The sequence below is a fragment of the Vanessa tameamea genome, chromosome 6 (assembly GCF_037043105.1).
Source record: "Vanessa tameamea isolate UH-Manoa-2023 chromosome 6, ilVanTame1 primary haplotype, whole genome shotgun sequence".
Classification (NCBI taxonomy): Eukaryota; Metazoa; Arthropoda; class Insecta; order Lepidoptera; family Nymphalidae; genus Vanessa; species Vanessa tameamea.
The window spans coordinates 1316821-1339726 of NC_087314.1; the positions used below are offsets into that span (position 1 = coordinate 1316821).

Below are 22906 nucleotides of genomic sequence, written 5' to 3' on the forward strand. Positions count from 1 at the left end.
TTTGTAATTTTACTGTTTATATATTCAATATCTACATTAAATTTCCCACTGCTGTGCTAAGGCCTCCTCTCCCTTTGAGGAGAAGGTTTAAAGCATATTCCACCACGCTGCTCCAATGCGGGTTGGTGGAATACACATGTGGCAGAATGTCGTTGAAATTAGACACATGCAGGTTTCCTTGTAATATTTTCCTTCACCGCCGACCACGAGATGAATTATAAATACAAATTAAGCACATGAAAATTCAGTGATTTGAACCCGAAACCATCGGTTAAGGCTCTTATTCTCTCTCGGCTCTTATTCTATTCTACATTCACGATGAAGGAATCTATACTAATATTTTACAGGTGAAAATAACTCTGTATGTCTTTCTGTTGCCTATTCACAAACAAACCACAGAACCTAATTTGATGAAATTTGTTATGAAGCTTGAACTCTAAGGAAGGGCGTAAGATTTACTTTTTTACGCCTAACACCTGACAACGAACCCTTAAAACTCAGTGAAACACAACACGAGTGAAAGCGCAGGTTACCTTAGAGTTTAACTCGCTATTTTATATTGAATTTTTAATCCATACTAATGTTCTGACATTTAAGTTTCACGAATATGTCGTAAACAAATACCTCTTGCTTTATTACCTTTGAACATGCCATTATAATGCTAATAAAAAGTAAAGTAACAGCTGGTAAATGTCAACATTGGAGAACTGCCTCAAAAAGCTGGGTTCTTTTTATAGCATATGTAGGCGGATTGGCAAATGGGCCACCTGATGGTAAGTCCACCACTGCCCATTGGCATCGTAGGAAATTCAAATAATTCTACACATCGCCATGCACCACCGACATGGAAAGGCAGATATATGCCCTATGTATATATAGTGGATTAGATCCTAATCAACCAGTCTGTCATAATGAGACTTTTTAGACTGACACATGTTCTGAAATATTTGTGAATAAATAAATCATAAAGCTCATGGAAAAATACCGATGTTCGGTCGAATTTTTATTCGTGATCTTTGATTAAAATCCACTGAGCCCTAAATTTCCACAAGTATAAACATAGAATTTTCGTAATATGAAATAAGAAATTAGTTTTTCAAGGTTTTCAATAAGTTTTCTACATTTATTCATTCACTCTAAGCCCTCAAATAATTCGGGTCGAACCGTGTCAATGCTTTCGAAAGAAAAAAGGGACTGACCACTTAAGGAAAATCACATAATTGAAGAACAGTAAACGATGCGTAAAGTGGGGGCGACCCTTGAAAATAATTCTCGAGTCGGAGTCGTGCCTTCGTCGAAGGTCACAGGAAGGGTCCATACATCATAAGCGGCCCATAAAAGATTAGGAAGTGCCTGACAAGTGACTTTTCTTATTCTTGATCCGTAAATTTATTTGGAGAAATTTTATTTAATTGTCCACATCCACAACCACCAACCAGCATTGGAACAGCGTAGTGAAATAAGTTCCAAGTTATCTTTACAAAAGGTAACCTTTAATCCACAATATAAATCTGAAGATAACTCTCTTCTTGCTAAACGGAAAACAGATCCTTGACTAAGAAAACCTTTAAACAAACTTAAATGAAGCCACACCAAACAGAGGTAAAATATCTAAGATAAGAATCAAGACCTAGGAACATAGCAGTAATAAATTATATTAAAAAAAAATATTATCAGTTATTTTATTACAGATATTTTCTCTCTCTTCTTCACTTATTCAACAGATGCACGTCATAGCATTTATCGCTAGTACATTTCGCTATATTAATTGTTAAGCAATATAACTTCACTATAAAAATTTAATTTACTATTAGGAATTCCAACTGCAAATTATATTGACTAAAAATTAAGTGAGCGTGCTGACTTAATAAATCACAGTATGTACATCATCACTGATTAAAATTTCCGAGCAGTAATACATTTTAACAACGATACAAATCGAATACGAAATAAAACCAAGGTTATATACTCGACCCGTCCCAGTTGCTCAATATTTAAAAACGTTACGTGTTCCAAATATTTTAAAGTTCGAAATAAAATAATTGTGGTTTAACGATCATGAAAATATTAATGTAAATACCAATATTACTTGACCCATTTTAACGACAATTTAGAAGTATTTCTTTTAATCGAATATCGGACGTCAGATTGGCAACCATTATGGGCCACCTCATATTAAGTATCACCACTGGCCTTATACATTGGCATGGTAAGAAATATTAACCATCCCTTCAATCGCCAATGCACCACCAACATTTAAAACTAAGGTTATTTGCTCCTTGTAGTACGAGTAAACTGGTTCACTCAGACTTAAAACGATGAAATGAAAAGCAAATGATAAATGAAAAGCTACAATCATTAGTTTGAATCACCGAAGTACGCATGATGTCTTAAAATACTCAAGTATGATTCCATGCGTAGTCTTACAGAAATCAGTTATTATCGAAATTAGATGTTCCAAAATGTCGCTTTCCTTAGAGATCTACGTAAGACCGTGACCACTTAACATATCAGATATGTTACGAATACAATATATGTTGACAATTTGACAAATCGACCTATTAAATGTTGATTTCACCGAAATTAGCAATTATAAAAATCGATAAGTAGTTACATATATAATATAAAAAACATTTCGATTTTTTAAGACTAGTATTCACAGATTAAAAATATAATTGTCACCTTACGTAATCGCCTCGTAGTAAAACAACTTTCTAAACTTGTACTACATCGTTAACAGAAGTGTACACATCCCTCTGTTCACAAACTTTTAGTCGTAACCATCTAACCCACTAATGACGTAGAAAAAGCCCTTTTTGTGCAGTACGCGGTCATTCGTCTTCCAGCCTCCGACGTGTACTGACGATTGGATGTCCCTTGTCTTGTTCGAACATCGCGTGAGACGAATGATACTTGTTTTGTATGAAAAAATTCACAGATATTTTTAATATTGGCAATTCACAACATTTATCTAATGTCCCAAAAAAAACAATAAGGAATAAATCATTTAACTCGATGCAGGATTATAAATAGAACCTAGAATAGACAAAAAAATCCATATCTCTATTATTAGTTTGTGTCGAGGATGGTGGATATTCTGATTTTTCGCCAATTCACTTATTGTAAGATGACGTCCCTCGTTCTCATTCAGAAAACTTTGCTGCCATGCAAAGTATGCAATTGGATATATGCGACAGGAACGCATACGAAACAGATAAAGCATAACAGTAATTATTCTTTTTTAATAGAGAAGCAGTTTTATTTTACATACAGAAACTACGAGTATTTAAGCATCCATATTTTAAGACTATTATGTTAATAGACTAGACAAGACAATTAAAATTATTGACCTTAAAATTACGGCACTCAGCGAGAACCGCGTTTTCCCCACAATCAAAAATTTAAATGAGCTTCCGTCGATCCTGGATCCGACGCAGTATTTTTTCTCCTTTAATGCCATTTTCGGTGGTATTACTCTTAAATGAATATTCATTCAGTGCGAAATCGTTTAGAGATAATAGATTGAGGTTCATATTAGGCACGCAATGAATTATGGATGGTGGTTTAGTATGGAAGAATGCGGTGCTCTGTCTCATTAAATTGTTTAAAAAATATGATCTTGTGGATCGAGACACTTTTTATTCTGAACCCTTACTATAAAAAATACTGTAGAATTATCCGAGATTTAAACTATAATGAAAAGTAAATAACAAAGTAAAGAAATATTTTAGTAATAAAATTGCCCACGAACCTTGTCTATAAAAAGTCCTTCCATTACCTGAAAACAAAAAAATAAATAATTAACTTCAAGAACGATTAAACAAAGTCTTTTTTTTCATATTTTTTACAGCAGACTTTTTTGTCCACGCTTTTTTTATTACATGTATTGATCGAGATATTTACTCGAATCTTATTTATTAAAAATGTCTTATATTTTTTTTATGACACATAACACGTCTCCTGATCGAATTTCAGCTTTACTGCCCACTGTCGAGCACTAACCAGCTCTGGAAAAATTATCAGATGAACCGTAGAGAGTCAATTTGACAAGAACTGAATATTGAAGACGTCAATAAGCGGTTTGCCGAAGAATGAACGGATTGACGTGCTTTCTGTGGCACGTATAACTCTGTCTGCTTCCTTTCTACTTGATGGTAGACCTTTGTGCAAGCCTGTCTCAATAGGTAACGCCCACTCATCATAAATTCTACTGGCAAACAAAAACAATTATTAATATTGTTGTGTCCCGGGTTAAAGGTGAATGAGTCAATGTAATTACAGGCATAAGAGACATAATATCATATGTATCCAAGGTTGTTGGTGCACTTGTAATAGTATGAGGAATGTTTTATATTTCTTAAAATGCCGATGTCTAGGGGCAGTGGGGGCGACTTACAATCAGGTTTTAGCAGTTACATTAGGCAGTTCTCCAATCAATATGAGAAAAAACGTCCTTAAAACTTTTATTAGCCCAAACTAGTACCTCAAAATCAGGTACCTCATAAGCTGGCTTCTAGACGTATAAGCTAGTTAGTTTCACCAATTCTCGGTATAAAACCGTAGGTACGCTACATTCTGAATTTATAGCTCTCAACGCGCCGTAAGTAGTCGCCTCAACTTACCTACTTGAAAACGAGAAGAAATTCATTTCAATTTGAGCTTTTCACGTTAAAATAATTACAAAATAGTGCCACTTTTCACACCGCTATAAAGAAACGGTTTATTACCTTGCAAGGAATACAAAACTAACTAATCTTATATAATATATATATTTCATCGATACATACAGATCTATGTACTGTTGTAAATATATTGTATATCTAATATCTATTTATGTACGTAAATATTTTGTTAGCAATTTATCTGAGGAGGGTAGGCCTGCAAACAAACACGTCGGAGCCATCATTGACTAAATTATTATTAAAAGTGTTATTTCATTTCAGTTAAAACTATATGTATGTGTTACATTGTCTTATACATATTACATATACACGCACTATGTTAAGTTTATTTGTACCTTTTTGTATACCTAAATACCTATACCTAAACAAACGATATAACTGCAAATTAACGTATTCCATTCGATTTGCTTATAGCCCAGCTGTATTGGACACAACTAACAGTTCTTGATTAATACATATGTATTTATAATACAATACTATTGACTAAAATACTTACCAATAGACATTTTAATTTTGTTTTTAAAGTTTCGATAACAGCTTCGTCGCCCTTCCAAACGGCATTTTTTGTGAAACCATAATGAATATATTCAAGATTATACATAGATTATTCAAGCTCATCTTGTGGTTGTAATAGATTTTAAATGATTTATTTGTCAAATTTTTTTATTAGTTTTATCGTGATTAGATTGTCTTTTTATTTTTTTTTATTAATTTTTAGTTATTTAATTATTGCCACGGCCAGTCACAGCCACAAAGGGTACCCTTATTAGGACAATAATATATTCAAAATCTGTTATGTTTTAAGCCCAAAATTTAAGCCGAGTGGAGTACCACTATTTCTCTTCAATACTTACCCATTCTCACTTTAATTTTACTTCCGTTTATTCGATCGAGTAATCCGGGACACATAGAGGTTACAAAATTCCCATATAATAAGATATATTATTATATTTATTAATATTCATTTTAATTGTTTTTTTTTTATTTAATTTATTATTTGTCCTATATAAATATTTTCTAAGAAAATATGACTTGTGTATTTTTTTTTTAACCATTTTGTGTTGTTATGAAATTAATGATTAAATTATTATAATATTTTATTTTCTTCCTTATTGACAAAAACAAATCGTTAACACAGTCATATATTTGAATGAACTTTTAACACAATTGAAATTCAGCATTCAACAGAAACGCATATTACTTAAACCTTGTTGAATTTCAACTCGAAAGAACTCGAGAACTAAAATTGAAAAAAAAAAAAAACGAACCGTTCTAGATATATCCCCAAAGGATGAAGAAAAACGGTTCTTATTACCTAGCCAGTCGAAAGTAAGTTGGCATTGTTGAAAGTTACAGTTTTCAATCTTGAACAACTTTGTTCATAATTCAAGCTGCTAGGACGAAACTACGGCCACCGTTCGCCACTGGGAATTTGTGAGTTCGTGTAAGAACTTATTATACAAACACGGACACCTACTGTCAAATTATCAACGGCAAGCGGCCTCAAGCACGCCATTCCCTGGACATTGAATGAAAAAAAAAAAGTCTTAAAAAATTCCAATTTTAAAAAATAAGTGTATATTTCTACGTTCAACAAAAACGCAGGTAGAAAATATCATGAAGCAAAAATTTCACGATATTATATTTATCGACATGCTATATAAATAAAAAAAATTAGGAAACTTCAAGTCAAGATCAATAATTTCGTAATATATATAATTCCTTTTAATTTTGCTAGTTGGCATATTATGCATATATTATTGCATTTAATATGACATTACTATATCAATATATCATAGTATTATTACTATATAGTTGAGTCGTTTCTTTGTCATAGTTTAAGAGATACACAAAAACAAATGAACATAGTACGTTCGTTTATTTCAGTTATCCTGTATGGCAAAATTAATATTGTATTAACATATTATAGTGTAGTAAAAACTATATATTTGACTGAATGCCACGGCGTATTAATTACATTTTCTTTATTAATAAATTGCACCCGTGTGTAGTCGAGGTTACCAATAAAAAAAAAACGTGAGATGTCGCAAGACCTGGTCGGAACGAAGTTGCTTCCGCTATATATTATTAAATAGTAGATATCTATATATATATATATATATATATAAGCGAAATACTACTCACTGATTAATCACAAAATCTCAGAAGCAAAACACAATACAAAATTGACATTTGGCAGGTACATTCCTTATAGGGTGTTGATGTCCGCTAAGAATTTTACGAAACTCCACTCTTAAGGGGGTAAATCCGGTCTTGGAAATTTGTGTTTTATAAATTTCGCGCAAATAAAGCCGCAGCTTTCAGCTAGTATTTAAGTAAAATTGTTATTAAAGATCCCGTGTCAATTAAAACAATAACGAGAAATACAGTTTAAATAAGACTGTATGTGATAGAAAGAGAAAGAGATACAAAACCCGCCTGGGGGGGGAATAACTCTTCTTCCTTACGCGACGATTTCTTCCTTCAATCTACTTTAAGTCGCATGAATAAAACTAGCAATGATTTTCAAAGTTTTTATTTACAACCATCCGATTGCATACCTTCGATTGCTTTTCAAAATAACAAGGACTAACTAACAAGATGCTATCATAGTTGAACGTACTACGTAAGTGTACATCAGAGTTCACATAATGTGTGTGCATCTCCGTGTCAAATCCCCGCTTGGACCGCGTGTCGTCGCCTGATAAGCATTCGATGAGTCTGCATGTACAAAACGAAAGATATAGCGAATGAACGAACAATTAAAACCTATATGAGAATATTGCAAGCGCTTTATATGCAATATAGCAAAAAAATATAAATACTTTATGGTACTTTACGATAATATGTAAATTAATGTCTTTGTGATGACATATTTAAAATAAAAGCGAAAGCGATTTGCAAATGACGGTTAAAGATTTTCGAAAACAATTTTAAAATTAGAATATTCATTTTATTTTTTTGATGTCCATTGTGAAAAATCTTTTTTTTTTTTTTAATTATTAAATATAGTATTTTAAAAGTAATATATTGCGCCAATACATGTACATACACTGAGATTAGATAGAGGATGATTATTAACGATCTTGATCTTTAAATATATTCAGTTCTTCAAGAAAAATGTTTTATGGGACCGACGAACCTGTCAAAAGTCCCAAAATTAAACTAAATAAAAAATAAAGTTTTATTCATTACCATATAATTTAATAAATTATACTAACTAAATTTTTAACAATATAAATGGACTTCAAGCAAGAATAACTCGCCCTATTTCAAAGACCGTTAACTAAAACAGAGTTGTAACTCTATGACGGAAATTACAAATAACCTGTACATGCAACGCTATGGAAACAAAAACGTCTTATCTATAACGTTTGATGGACGTTTATTTACCATAACAATGGGGCGCGATATAACGAAAATTTTCAATTAAATAAAACAAAACGCCGTGGCGTATTGTACGGTGCGACAGTTTGCGACGGGAGCGCGGCGTGGAGCGTTGCGGATGTCCGTTGCCTGAATGGTATTCTCAAGCGCTGTCATGAAGGCCGGTCTCTACTAACAATACTAAGCTGAGAATAGTGTTGATATAACATTCTATAAATACAATTTTAACTTATTATTTATTTAACAAACCATTTAAATAACAATCTCCACTTTGTTATGTGTTACAAAATATTTCAGCTATTTCTCTCGACTGTCAAGCGTGGAGTTTATTGTTTGATTTGGTTTGGTGTATGAGACAAGAACTGGTTGTGTGAGATGTATGATATCTTAGCTTGTAACATGAAGGTTCAGCTTCATGGCGTGAAGCTCGCTCGCGCCATTACGCTCGGAATGGCGGAGATTAGAGCGATATCATGCGAAGGTGGCGCCTAAGAATGTCTAACGAGAAATTAGATCACGTCGATAAATGCCAGTGGAACCTATACCGGTATTTACTGGAGGAAACGCTTCTCAGATCAGATTATACTTTTTAAAATACGTTCTATCGTAATAACCTGGAATTTCAAACCTGCTCATTTAATTAACATGAATCTTAATTAAAAATCATTATTGAAATACATATTTACAAGATTATTTTTGATCTATCAGACATAAAACATCGTGATTGATATTAATTTTAGCGAAGAAGAAGAACTAGCAAAAACTTTGTGTATAAATTGTACTGATCTATACTTAATCATTTGCAACTCAATACACCAAAATATCCACCAACCCGCATTGGAGCAGCGTGGTGTAATATGCTCCAAACCTTCTCCTTAAAAGGAGAGGAGGCCTTAGCCCACCAGTAGGAAATTTACAGACTTAATGTTGTATGTAACACCAAAATAAATCTCTATGAACTTACGATACAAATATCTGATTCTCATATTCTTTAAATGGAGTAAAGTTAATTAAATTTTAAAATTCAATGTATTCAATTGTATGCCATAACAGCTGGATAGATGTTTGGCTGTTTATATAATCGTCCGCAAAGAATACTCCGCGTCCTACGTCCTTGTATCACGCATTTCCAGCATGAACACATGGCAGCAAGTCTCCTGTGTGCCATCAGGGCAGGGTGAATGTAACGATTAAAATTTCAAAGACCGTGAACACCGCAGTGGGTTGGGACCGAAATAGACCCTTTCGGAGGATTGTTGTCCTTTACGATATGCTTTTAAAACTACCGCACGTTGAGCTTGTGATTTTTTACTTTATACGGTTATCTTACAGTTGAATTACAGAAAACAGAAATGTAACGTACGGTTTGTGTTTAAGTACGTACGTGTGACGTATTATGCAGGAAACGAGGGGAGATACTCTCCCGGGTCTGTGTAGCGAGATTTGAATCGCACGTTTTACATTTATTTATTTGCTAGATAAAGATATTTGCATGAATCGAGTGGTATTAAATTCGATATCTTTGAATTTTTAAAGGCGGTCTAGTTTTCGTTACTTTGTTGCAACGAATAAAACGAGTTTGAAATTAACTTCATTAATTTTGTATGTAATTTTTTCTGTACTAGTTGAACTCGAAGCTTCGCTCACTTAGAATTTACGTTGTGACGATAATGCTTGAAGAATTCATGCAATCCTTTATTTATTTACATTTACCCCTCAAAGGCTCTTCCGTTATTGGGGTTCAAACTTGCTTCGTATAAATTTCATAAAAATGTATTCAGTTGTTTAGCCGTGGAATCATAACAGATAAACAAACAGTCAGTTTGGCATTTATAATAATTTATTACAGTCGGTATCACAAATCACCATCAAACATTTCACCAGTTTTCTGGGATGAGTTTCGAATTTTTCTTACAGGCGCTCTAATTATGCCATAAGTAAAACTTATCAAGGATGTTTTATTTAGAAATGTTATATTCAAATTTCACTTTGAAATTTTACTCCCAACGAAATTTCCCTATAAAAGTTTAGTAATTAAATATTCTATTAAACATCTTAAGCTCTTATGTAAATGTCCTAGGTGATAAGACTGTGGAACAAATGTTAATTTTAACTTTAACAACTATTCTAATTCTATTGCAATGTTTGTAAACGTACCAATGTAAACCGAAAAACACCCACAGTTATAGGTAGGTACACTAAATGCTCATTCGTTGCAAGTGTTACAAGTTTAAACAGTCCAAAGATTATCACTTCGCAATGTGCAAAGTGGATCACGCATAATTTATTTAATAGTTTTTTCATTTACTACGAAGTACAGTAAAATTAGCAGCCGGAAAAAAAGTAACAGCTGTAAATAGACCACTACTGGCCTGAGCCTTGGTTCAACTTGACCTTGGTCACTCTTTTGAGAAGATTTGAAGCTCAATGACGTATGCAAGTTTCCTAAGACGAACGCGAGATGACTTATAAACACTTATTAAACACTTGAAAGTTAAGTGGCGCTTGCCCGGGATTGAACCCGATAATTTTAATAAAAAATCACATTATTCATTGTATACTTCACTACTTTAAAAAACAAATTTGTTTATAATTCATATATTTTAATGACACAAATTTTACTTTTTTTTCTATTTCATGGCAAAGGAAACTTAACGGGATTATAAACCTACGTATGTATAATTCGAAACAATTTTTTTTTTAATAATAATAATAATAATACATTTTATTTGAAACATTCTTATGGTCGTATCATATTAGTTTTTCAATATTAAGGATATTGCAAAACTGCACAAAGTATTCTTGAAGATTTTTATGATCGTTTTTCTTAACATTTTCTGGCATCTCGTTGCAAAAGCGTATACATTTTTCAAAAGTATTACTAATCCAATGTAGTCGGTATCGGAGGTTACAGAGTTATGAATATTATTGAACACTTATTTTATATTAGCGAAGGCGGGCGCTCCTCCGTGGTATTTCTATGCCCATAATATGGAATATTTTGAATTGTCATACGATGCGATAGACGAATTCAATTCAGAGCCGGAGCCTATACCATTATCAATTCACAGACATATATGTATATTTTACTATTGTGAATTATATATTTATAATATTCCGTAAATAGCTGTTACCTTACTCGTTGGGAGTAAATCAAACATATATATATATCTTTTATTTTTGAATTGAAGTATTTTAAATTAAATCTTTTGTATAAAAATGCATTAAAAAATCAAGCAAGTAATTTAAGAAAAATTTTACTTGGAAGAGATATTCCAATTCTACTAAATTAAAAATATGATCAAATTATACATACATATATTAAATTTCAAATATCCAGTGCTTTAAGCGGTTTTCTGTAACAAACATATAAACTAGCAATCTGTATTGATAATATTATCAAGATAATAACCATAAAGCGGTTACAGGCTAATTAAATTAGATGTTGCATTAAATTAGTTAAGTGAATCATGAGTAATTTGTTAAGCATCAGACCGACCGTGATCAGGAATGCACTCTACCGAAATCTATTAACAAGCCAACGATTTCGGCCAACTAACAAACATTGTAGCGTGTCTCGTGCTACCTTTACGTTGCTTTATCCTATTTACATTATATAATCCTATTTACATTAACCCCCAGCACAGTGACGCTTTAAAATGGGTCTTAACTAGTACTAAAAACATTCCACCGCCGCGGGACTATTTTCGGTGTCCCGTTGAACTGTTAAAATAGAATATCAGTGACCCAGAATATAAAATTCAATAACCAGCAACCGAGGGTTGCACTTAGCTAGATACGTACTCGCTATTGCAAACGATATTTCGATGGGGGTAAGATAACGACTGACGACGTCAAGTTAACGTACGGAAGTTAAAACTATAAATGTGACTATTATACGATTCCATTTTTGCTCTAGACTTACATTTTTAATCAGTGGAATGTTCATACGTTTTGTGATATTTAAAATCTGAGAAATATAATAAATGCAAGTACGAAATTACTTGAATTACGGAACTAAAACATATTTAGTACATCTCATTATATATTCTACCGCGAAACTTTGCAATGTTGTGGTCAGGTTTGAATTGTCTGAACACAGGCACAAAGGACATAACGTCTCAGACCCCAAGGTGGGTGGCGCTTTGGTGAGATGAGGAATGATTAATATCTCTTACAGTACAAACTTCTATGGGCAGTGGCGATCATATACCATCGGATGGTCCATTTGCCAGTCCTCCTACCTATATAATGAACGTTACAAAATAATATTATCATACATTATTTGAAGTATTATATAGTGGACATAAACTATATACATGTACTTACACATACGTACGTACTTACTGTATATATACGTACTTAACAAAAATTAAAACCACTATAATAAATAACCACTTTACAAATCATATAAATATAATATGCTTACATGGAAATGAAAATAAAATTCTATATATACTTCTGAAATACATATACAAATTTTCAAATATATTTTTTATTTATTAGCCCGCGACTTCATGCGCGTTTGAATTTAACAAAAAAGTTATTGCTGTAGCCAAAGTTACTCCTTATTACATCAGCTTTCTGCCAGTGAAAGTCGCATCAAAATTCAGGCCCAGTCGTACCAGAGATAAGCCGGAACAAACAGACAGACAGAAATGAAGAAAAATGTTATTTTGGTATATGTACCGTGTATACTTACATATGCATTTAGTAACCTCGCACTAAATAAAATAAGATTCCGGGCTATTCTTTTCTACTTTATATTATTATATTGTAAATAACAGTAAAAATAATTCATACTCAATAATGTCTTAACGTCATAATGGCCAAGATTGAAGACTAATCACCTGCACATATTACCTTATTGTACATAACCGTGTGCAGTCCGTATTTCTTCACTGTAATAGTCCGATGGGACAGCTATCCACCCGGAAAGTTCGGGCTCAGCAGGCACCTTTCCAATGCTCGAGTGTGTATCATTACTAACTTTCTAACTCCGAGATTCTACTGAGTATTTCTGGACTGATAAGTCTCAAACACTTATATCAACGGAACTTGGAATTTTAGCCGAAGACTTCAACAGTCAACAGTCATCGTTACTTTTATTATAAATTCGAAAGTAGCTCTGTCTGTATATTTGACTCTTACGCATTGACGGCTAAGCCATTAAAACGAATACGATAAAATATAGAATTAAGCAAGAAACACCGACCGCCTCCCCACTTTACACATGTGCGAAAACTATTATAATATAAACTAAAACTTTCCACTAAATAAATAAGGAAGTACTTTTCCTCTTTTAATACTTAGTATATTATATACAGTACTTAACACTATAACTTTGCCAAATCATAAACTTAAATCGTTTGTTAAATAAACATATTGCTCAACAGAAGATTATGTATATGTAGATGATGAAAACCAGTTAGTAGAGTTAACTTGCAGGCTGAATATATAATATATAAATTGTATTTGATTGATATTACTTTGTATTTAAAATATTGAAAAAGAATAACAATTGTTTCTTGATCTCTCTTCTCGGTAGAATGAATATAATTCTGTGAAATGACAACTCAAAAGTGCCTTAAACGCCTACTTTAATAAAGGATATTTTGACTTTTTTGATTTTTAGTTACGCTCCGTTTTAATAGGAATAAGCTAGTGCTAATACGGTGTAGCTATTCATTCCCTGATAAAGAAGCGTGCTAACATAACCAGCATGTACATGTATGTATATATATGTTACATATATCTAGCGTGTGTCGATAGCGTGTAGTCATAGTAATCTTAATTACGCTCCCGATAGAACTTTGACTATATTCTGCTATGTTGTTTCCATTGAACGTCTTCTGAGCTATTTTAATTAAAACATTATAAAATTTTGTGCATTATATCTAATGTACAAGATAATGTTTAAATTAATAAAAAATATATTTACTAGCTTTAGTATAAAGATAATTGTGTTAGTATGAAAAAAAAACATTCAAATTTACCTTGAAAAATTATTTGTGTTAACATCTTGTAAATGATCTCCTACTTACAATGCCCAGCCTCTCCCTTTAAAGAGAAGCTTAATTACCACTCTGCTATAAGGCGGATTGGTGGATACAAATTTGACAGAACTCAACCGAAAATATAGCTATATATTAATATACGAAAATTCAATAATGTTTACCTAGATTTGAACCGGTTAAAAGCCAGACGTTCTATCCACTGGGCCTTCTGAATCAGCTAATATAATAAGGCATTAACATTTGACTAAATACGAGATAACGCATCAATAAGTCAAACATACAAATACAGTCGAATGTACTACAAACGAAACTTACAAATGGAGATTGTAATCGCACGCGCCAAGGTTACAGATAAGACTTTAAATGCTTAAAATTCAAGATGAATCGTTATTATTGTGACATTGACCTTGAAACACACATTCAAACAAGTAATGGTTAAATATGTTAATTTTTATTGTATAATTTTAGAGATGTTCGAATTTCGAAACCTTTTTGTTTTGTAAATACAACGTACCAACTCACTACCTATTCTGCCAAATAACAATACTTTGTATAACTGTGCACTTAACACCTGCGAACAGCCGTAGGCTGAATCTTGTCTACACAAATTTTAAAAATGCACTATTTAAGAGAAAACCCTTGATGCTATGATCGATTGTAAAGTCAATATCGTGAGAATGCTTCGGTTCATGAGGCCAGGACGTACCTACATTTAATCCCCAAATCGATGTATTAACGATCACAAACAATTATTTTGAATTGTATAATTTATTTATTTAATATATCATGAACTCACGACCTAAGTAAAATGCATCAAGCGAAATAATTTATTTGTCCCAAGTAATGGAATGCCGCAAATTCACGACTATACTAATGACAGTATTAAAAGACGGAAAAAACATTAAGCAATTGTTTGAATAACGGTAGTTCATTTGATATTAAAATTGAATTACAGTCAGTCAGGCGGATTTGTAACAACTTATAATCTTCAGTATTTGTTCTTGATACACAATTCTTTTTGTATCCACTTTTAACTAGTTTAAACTTGTTATTTCTAATATAATGATGGCTAAATAGTTGGTTGTCATACTCCGTTTCGTCATTTTACGCTCAATCAGAGAGACAACAGCTGTTAACATTTTTTGAACGCAAACCAGAGTTTATTTTTAGGTTAGCTTTGTTTGTTTACGTATTAATTCGGGTACACGTGGTTGGGACAAACGAACGTTTTTTAAATTTATTCAAACATTTTAGTTCGTTTTTTACATCAACTTCGAATTTGAAAATATGTTTATGTACCAACCAATATTAAAATATTAAATATTTGTAAGTCTTTATCCGTAATCTAATATGAGTACCTTTTTTATATAATATATTTTAATTTATTATTGCATAATAGTAGAGTATATATAGGTATGTATATAATGGTAGATATTCTACCGCCAAAGAGAATTACTTATCATTGTTTATTTTTTTATTTAAAAATACTTTATTGCACAACACAGGAATACATAATATAAACACAAAACATTAAATAAATAGTGCGCAAAGGCGGTCTTATCGCTTATAGCGATCTCTCACAGACAACCTTTGGTGATAGAAGTTTAGAACGAAAACAGAGAAGTACAGAAATAGATAGAGAGAGGAGATACAAAACTATAATATAAAAATATTTATACTAATGTATAATAATAAACTACACATAGCTACATCCGAATAATACACACATAATAATATAGTATATAATTATAGATTATCAATATATATATACATAATTATAAACTACATATTAATACATACATACACACTTGCATACATTATTTAGATATGGATAGATAATCGTTTTTCAAACGATGCTTAAAGATAGACAAGGTTTTAGACTGCCGTATATCAGTAGGTAGTGCATTCCAAAGTTTGACGGTTTTAACAGTGAAAGAGTTGCTGTAGGTTTGTGTCCGGCTGCAGGGTGTTACTAGTTTGTTATGTTCCGGTTTGAAGGGTGAGTGAGCCAGTGTAACTACAGGCACATAAGACATAACATCTTAGTTCCCAAGGTTGGTGGTGCATTGGCAATGTAAGGTTTGGTTAATATTTTAACAGTGCCAATGTCTATGGGCGGTGGTGAACACTCAACATCAGATGGCGCATTTTGCTCGTCCGCCAATCAATATTATAAAAAGTAAGTAATTAATTCCTTTTCAAAAAAAAAATTACAATACATTCCTGGAAACATTTATGAGTTTACCACCGTAAACATATTTATATTTGAATCGGGTAGTCATATGAATTATTTGGACAATTGGATAATTTCAGCACCTAAGAATCATATGGCATTCCAATTAATGATCATCACAAGTTTGTATTTAATAAAATTCGCCATTTGTATACTAAAACAAACGCATATCAATAAATTAGAAGTAGAAATATAACTAATTTAACCACAAAACAGAACTCTTTTTAAAACTACCGCTCAAACTTAATCATTTGCTGTTTCTTTAAGCTTAATCTATGAAAAGCATTATTTTAGCACAAAATATTATAATACATATCTTTTCCTGCCACTGTCTATCTGTCTTGCTGAACGCGATATACTCAAATACTACCGAACGGAATGATTCATGTGAACTCTTACTGTAATTATATTATGAGTTTGTGTTAATTGACTGATTTATAACGATGATTGTTGAAGATGACGGAAAAAATCATGCCGCCCGTGGCACTTTACTGGCGTGCGCCACTTCAACTAATAGCCAAATATAAGTATCACTATGTAGACCCTCATTCAACCCATGCGAACCCATGGAACGAGTGACTAGTTTCTAATAATAAATATTACATTTACGATTCTAGAATTGGCAATGCTGTGTGTAACTTGGCTCGTGACCTAGGACTTCGCAATTTATAATTATAATAGCATTCAAAAATAAATTGAAGAAGGTAAATAATTGCAGCAGGATATGACGACCGATGATAAATTATTGTAATATTATACGTAAAGTAAAATTTTAACCGGTTTCGCGCGTCCACACTTCACCTGCGCGCTTCGCATCGAGGTGAAGGCCACGTGCGTCCCGCATTAACCGAATGAACGCGAACCAGTCCGAACTCAAAACGTGAAAATGTCAATGTAAATATTGTATTCCCGCCACGCCGGCCATCTTGGATTTCGGTTTAACCGGTTTGGGATGAGACGCTAGTAGCATTGGAATGTCTCTTTTATTGGATTTCTTTTAGCCGTCACAGCTGTATGACGGATCGTCCGAAACATCAGTGATTCTTGTAAAGCTTTTGTATTTGAGGTTATTTGTTATTTGTTATTAAAATAAAACATACATATAAAAACATTGCTAAGGACTACTAAGAATAAATTATAACTGGAACCCTCTTGTTACCACTTAAGACTATTTATATTCTTGCTAGTTGTCGACCGCGGCTTCGTTCGCGTTTTAGGAAATGGTCGTAATGTATTAGGGTATTAAAATATTTAATAATAGCCTATGTCCTTCCATGGATTTCAAGCTTGCTTCATACCAAATTCAATCAAATTCGATTCAGTTGTTTTGCCGTGAAAGAGCAACAGAACGACGGACAAGACAGAGTCACTTTCGTGTTTATAATATTATTATAGATTTTCTATAATAAGACATAAAAAACGTTAAAAAAATATTATATTTACTATTTTAATAAATGTCCATTACATTACGAAAAGTAAAGAAATTATAACTGAATAAAAACTAGTCGACTAAGCTGAACCACGGACTAACAAAAATGAAATCATCATTACGAGCTTCCTAGAAAATGGAATATATTTTCCGGAAATAAACCTGAGCAATTAAGAGAAAGAAGTGAATAAATGGTACTAGAAGATTTAATACAACTATAATTATGTACATTATCAAACCTAACCTAGAATTATAGCTATATATATATATAAGTGCAAATTGCGACATTGTTTATATGTAAAAAACGAGACCAGACTAAGGTAACACTGCATACAGCCATTTTAATGTTACCATATACAAATATTTCCCATGGAAACCGCAAATGTCAACATTATTAACATTGTAATAAAACCTAACACCTATCAGTTGTCCAGTTCCCGGTACACAAATTTTACTAATGTCCGTTTGCCTTAACATACTTTTGAGTTTGCTTTCAGTATATAACAATAAAGTCTTACAAATTACAATAGCAAGGGACTATTCTAACAACACGTAATTTAATACTTAATCCCCTTCCGCTTCTGAACCAGAACAAAGCCAGCAATTAAGGTTCATAATCGCCGACACCCCTATAATTAATACTACAGAAATTAAAACTCCTGCAATAAGCGTACCGTACGGGCTGCACAAAAAAAAAAATACACAATCCAAGCGTTGTGCTGTACCGAACATTAATTAAGACGAAAACGATAGCATCGTAAGGTCTCAAGATAAAATGAAAGAATTGATCCTTATGCTCTTTGAGCAAAAGTCGATTTCAAACAAAACAATAGAACAGTTTGTTCGGAACACATTGCGGTTTAAAAAAAGGTCGGCATTAGTGCCGACAGATTTTCAATTGGACTACAATCTTTTATTGTCTATATTGTGGAAACGGGATATGTAGGTTTAGAAAACCGTGGAGACAACTACCGTAGTACAGATATAGTTCGTTATGGCTCCGGCTAAAACAGCGAACGAGTTGCTAACGAGGGGAAAAGTGCCTATTTCCGAGCCGTAATGACCGTCGTGACAACCTCCGTCACCCGGTCAAACGCAGGGCGAGCAGGTTTGGATGATAGTTACAGGGGCAGTCGACTGTAACAGCGAGCTATATATTTTCAGGCGAACAGCATTGAATGCTTTTGATATTGTTTTTAGTAATCTAACTAATTTAAGACATCGGTGTGTTAAACTAGTTGAAACTTTATATCAACAATAACTTAATATAGTATTTTTTTTTATTTTATAAGCTGGCGGACGAGCATATGGACCACCTGATGATAAGTGCTCACCATCGCCCATATATAATGGCGCTGTAAAAAATATTAACCATCCTTACATTGCCAATACGCCAACCTTGGGAACTAAGATGTTATGTCACTTGTGCCTGTAGTTACACTGGCTCACTCACCCTTCGAACCGGAACAAAAAAATATTGAGTACTGTTGTTTTATGGTAGAATATCTGATGAGTGGGTGGGATCTACCCAACGGACTTGCACAAAGCCCTACCGCCAAGTATTAAGTAAATTGGAAAGGGACTTCGATTCAAAAGATTTCAGCTTCAAATACACATAATTTTTACGTCCGCAATTTGTTTATATAAATAATTAATTGAGCCGATATGGCCCAGTGGTTAGAACGCGTGCATCTTAACCGTTGATTTCTGGTTCAAACCCAGGCAAGCACCACTGAATTTTCACTTGCTTCATTTGTGGTTATAATTTATCTCGTGCTCGGCGGTGAAGGAAAACATCGTGAGGAAACCTACATGTGTCTAATTTCAAAGAAATTCTGCCACATGAATATTCCACCAACCCGCAGCGTGGTGGAATACGCTCCATACCTTCTCCTCAAAGGGAGAGGAGGCCTTAGCCTAGCATGTGCATGCTGTGCATGCTTAGCCATGCCATGCAATGTTATGTGTTATGTAAATTATTAATCCCGGACTTAACGATGAAGGAAAACATTGTGAGGTAACCTGACTGTATCGGATACAAATTTGTTATATGTATCCACTAATTGTAGGCATAAGGTCCAAACCTTCGGCTTAAAATGAGAACGGCCCAGCAGTGGGTATATTTGTATTTACATTACACTATATTCTTAAACATTGTCACTCATATATGTATGACTACGACTTTGTTTAATGTCTCTTTACGAAGAAAAATTTGTTTAAAAAATGATAGTGGGATTTTTTTTTGTTTTTAAAATTCAAATCAGGCTTATATAAATCCTCCTTTGTTTAATTTATATTAAATTTATTGAAATGTATATTTTTTATACATTTGATTAGTTTTGGTAACAATGTTCCGTCTGCATTTTTACGTATGACAAACTTATTTCCACCTTTCTTTCCATAAACTAAAAGTATTTAGCTTGATTGAATTCCCCTAAGCCATCTTAATATTTCGATTTAGCATTTAAAAACAAACAAAATCAAAATTGCAATTAAACTGGCCTTCGAAGCTTTAAAAACGATAGTATTGGTTTGGTCCCCTGTCAGCGTCCCGAGATTTATTTAAAAAGTTCCGCATAGTCAGACGTGGATGTGTTTTATTTTGAGGCACGCCGCACGACGATCTCATCGATACCGATTGGTTGGATACGTTTATTTTATCAATTAATATTATTACTTAAACAAAGTCAATATATCCCTTTCAAAGTATTCGATTACATTAATATTAAAATGTGTATCTAAATCTATTATACTGGGATCCCTTTTTACTGATCCCTATAAGTTGGCACTTATATGAATTTTAATATATGGAGGTTCGATTTTGTTGTACAAGCTACAAGACAAAATTAGGCACATAAACACAGTCATGACAATGGCCGCAATATTTTCCAGAGATTCGTCTGAAAAATTATTACAAGCATGTTTAAATTAATTTCAGTAAAAACTAACTACCAAGCCCGCCAGGCCTCACACGGTTAGAGTAAGCGTATTTTTGACATTCAATTGAAGCGATATCATATTGGTTGAGAGGTTGAATAATCTATGATGTTCATTTTGAATTTGCGAAAAAATTCCGTTTTGAACGTCAACGTAACTGTTATCGGAACTGTGGAAATATAATTGAAGAGGATATGAGTATTTAAGTGTAATACTTTTGTATTATAAGTAAACATATATTAATCAAGAACTTCATTAGTGCAAGATATAGATGAGCTTATAAAAATGGCTTGTATCATAATATTCACATACCTCCCTCGTATATCACTCCGTACATTAGTGAAAACCGTTTAAAAACTGTTTTGTAGGTTTTAGTTTTAGTCCGTAGAAGATATTATTCATGTATTCAAAGTTTTTTTTTAATAGTTTTTAAACTATATTAATAAAATAACAAGCTTAACCGCTTGTACCAATTGAAGTTACTTCTAGAAACTCCTACTTTACGCTGGCTGGTTAAAGAGGCTCTATCCAGAAAGTAGTATAAACTAGCGGACGAAAATTATAACATTCCATTTTTAAAATTTTTAAGGGTCTACATTTTTTTAAGCAACGAGAATTTCAATTTATTTCATACAATAAAAAGGATCCATGTATTTTATTTATTCTTTACTTTTCAATAAAACCTGCCAGTATTTTTTTATTACACACTTCGAAAAAAAACGGTTTCAACAAAAAAGGATCGATTACAATAATGTCACTTAAACCGTTCCGAAAAGTTTTCCTTGTAACATAAAAAGTAATTTGCAAACATTTTTATGCACTTTCCTCCTCGAAATCGTGCTAATAAAAGTTCCTTCGTTCCTTCAGAGTTCTGACCGATTAACTATTGAACCGATGTTCGCTGATATCTCCCTAACTTTCTTGGAATGTTACGAGGATCCGAGGCCCTTGACCCGTAACTTTCTCAAACTACAAAACCGGCAGCAATAAATTTGTTTTAACTTTTCAAGTTTCATTTACTATGCAAAGTACACTATTACGTAGACTCACTTACGCAAACGATATTAAATACACGTTCCGTGTATGTTATTCGATGTTTGTTTTTAATAAATTGTTTTTAGTGCATATTGTGTTTATATAGCAAATATATATTACCATTTAAGCGTCTTGGAAGTAAATAGTATTTGAATGGTTATATGTTGTTTATTATTTATTTTTCTTTCTCCTAAATATATTTGGCGGTAGGGCTCTATGCAATAGGGGTAAGTACCACATACTCTTCATATATTTTCTATCCACCAAACAGGAATACTTTGTACTGTGTTCCGGTTTGAAGGGTGCGGGCGCTAATGTAACTACAGGCACAAGGAACATAACATCTTAGTTCTTTGAGTCGATTCCGCATTGGTGATACAAGCCCTTTGGGCGGTTACTATGAGTTGGTCCATTTTCAAGTCCACATATCTATGATATAAAATAAAATAATGAAATCTTAAAATGTTTTATAGTTTAACATACATATGTATATCATGTCTATCATTAACATCACTAACTGATTTCGTATAAATACTTAAAAATATCAACGCTGTGCTTTAAGATCTTGCGTCGTACATCACTCGTCGAATATTGAAAATTGACATACGGTGATACGCAGTTTTGATGCATATAGCCTTTAATATAGTCACTGTCACATATCACTTTATCATTTCATGATCATGTGGCGAGAATCGAGTTCGAGTCTGGCTTATAAATTTATAAATACTTTATGGGAGAATCTCACTTTCATAACAAAAAAAAATTAATAAATTTAATACCATATTTTATGTTAGATATCTATCCTCATGACGTTGAGGAGTTTCACTGGCTATCTAATTATGCCTCAGTTTTGGTTTCTCTTTCACGGCCGAACCACAAAACCGAATTTGGTGATATTTTGTATAAAACACGGTTGAACTCCCAGGAAGGACATAGGGTACTTTTACGACCCTAAACGCTACTAAACTGCGATCTAAGCCACAAACATTACAAATATACTAATGACAGTCGACGGCGATATTCTAAAAACCAACAAACTATCTTAGAATTGACATAAAAACCGTGTACGATCCTTGACCTGCTCTCAAAGTAAATATATTGGTTTTATCTCTTATCTGCAGATTAGCCCCAATATTGGATGAATGAAGAGTTGATTTTTTGTGACTGAACCATAAACGGCGCCTTA

General features: G+C 32.9%; 1 protein-coding gene across 8 annotated transcripts in view; it reads right to left on the minus strand.

Annotated features, from left to right (window-relative positions):
• The window catches only part of LOC113393181 (polypyrimidine tract-binding protein 2), a 459009-nt gene that overhangs the window by 401526 nt on the left and 34577 nt on the right, over nucleotides 1–22906 (minus strand). For 5 of the 8 annotated variants that reach the window (XM_026629929.2, XM_026629925.2, XM_026629922.2 and 2 more), the window contains exon 2: nucleotides 3752–3778. The exons of 1 other annotated variant lie outside the window; for it this stretch is intronic. In XM_026629929.2, coding sequence (XP_026485714.1) covers nucleotides 3752–3775 — 24 coding nt within the window. In that variant the 5' untranslated portion in view covers nucleotides 3776–3778. Of the gene's footprint in view, nucleotides 1–3751; nucleotides 3781–22906 lie in introns of those variants that run through there. 2 more of the 8 variants (XM_064215034.1, XM_026629927.2) reach the window with 2 other exon arrangements.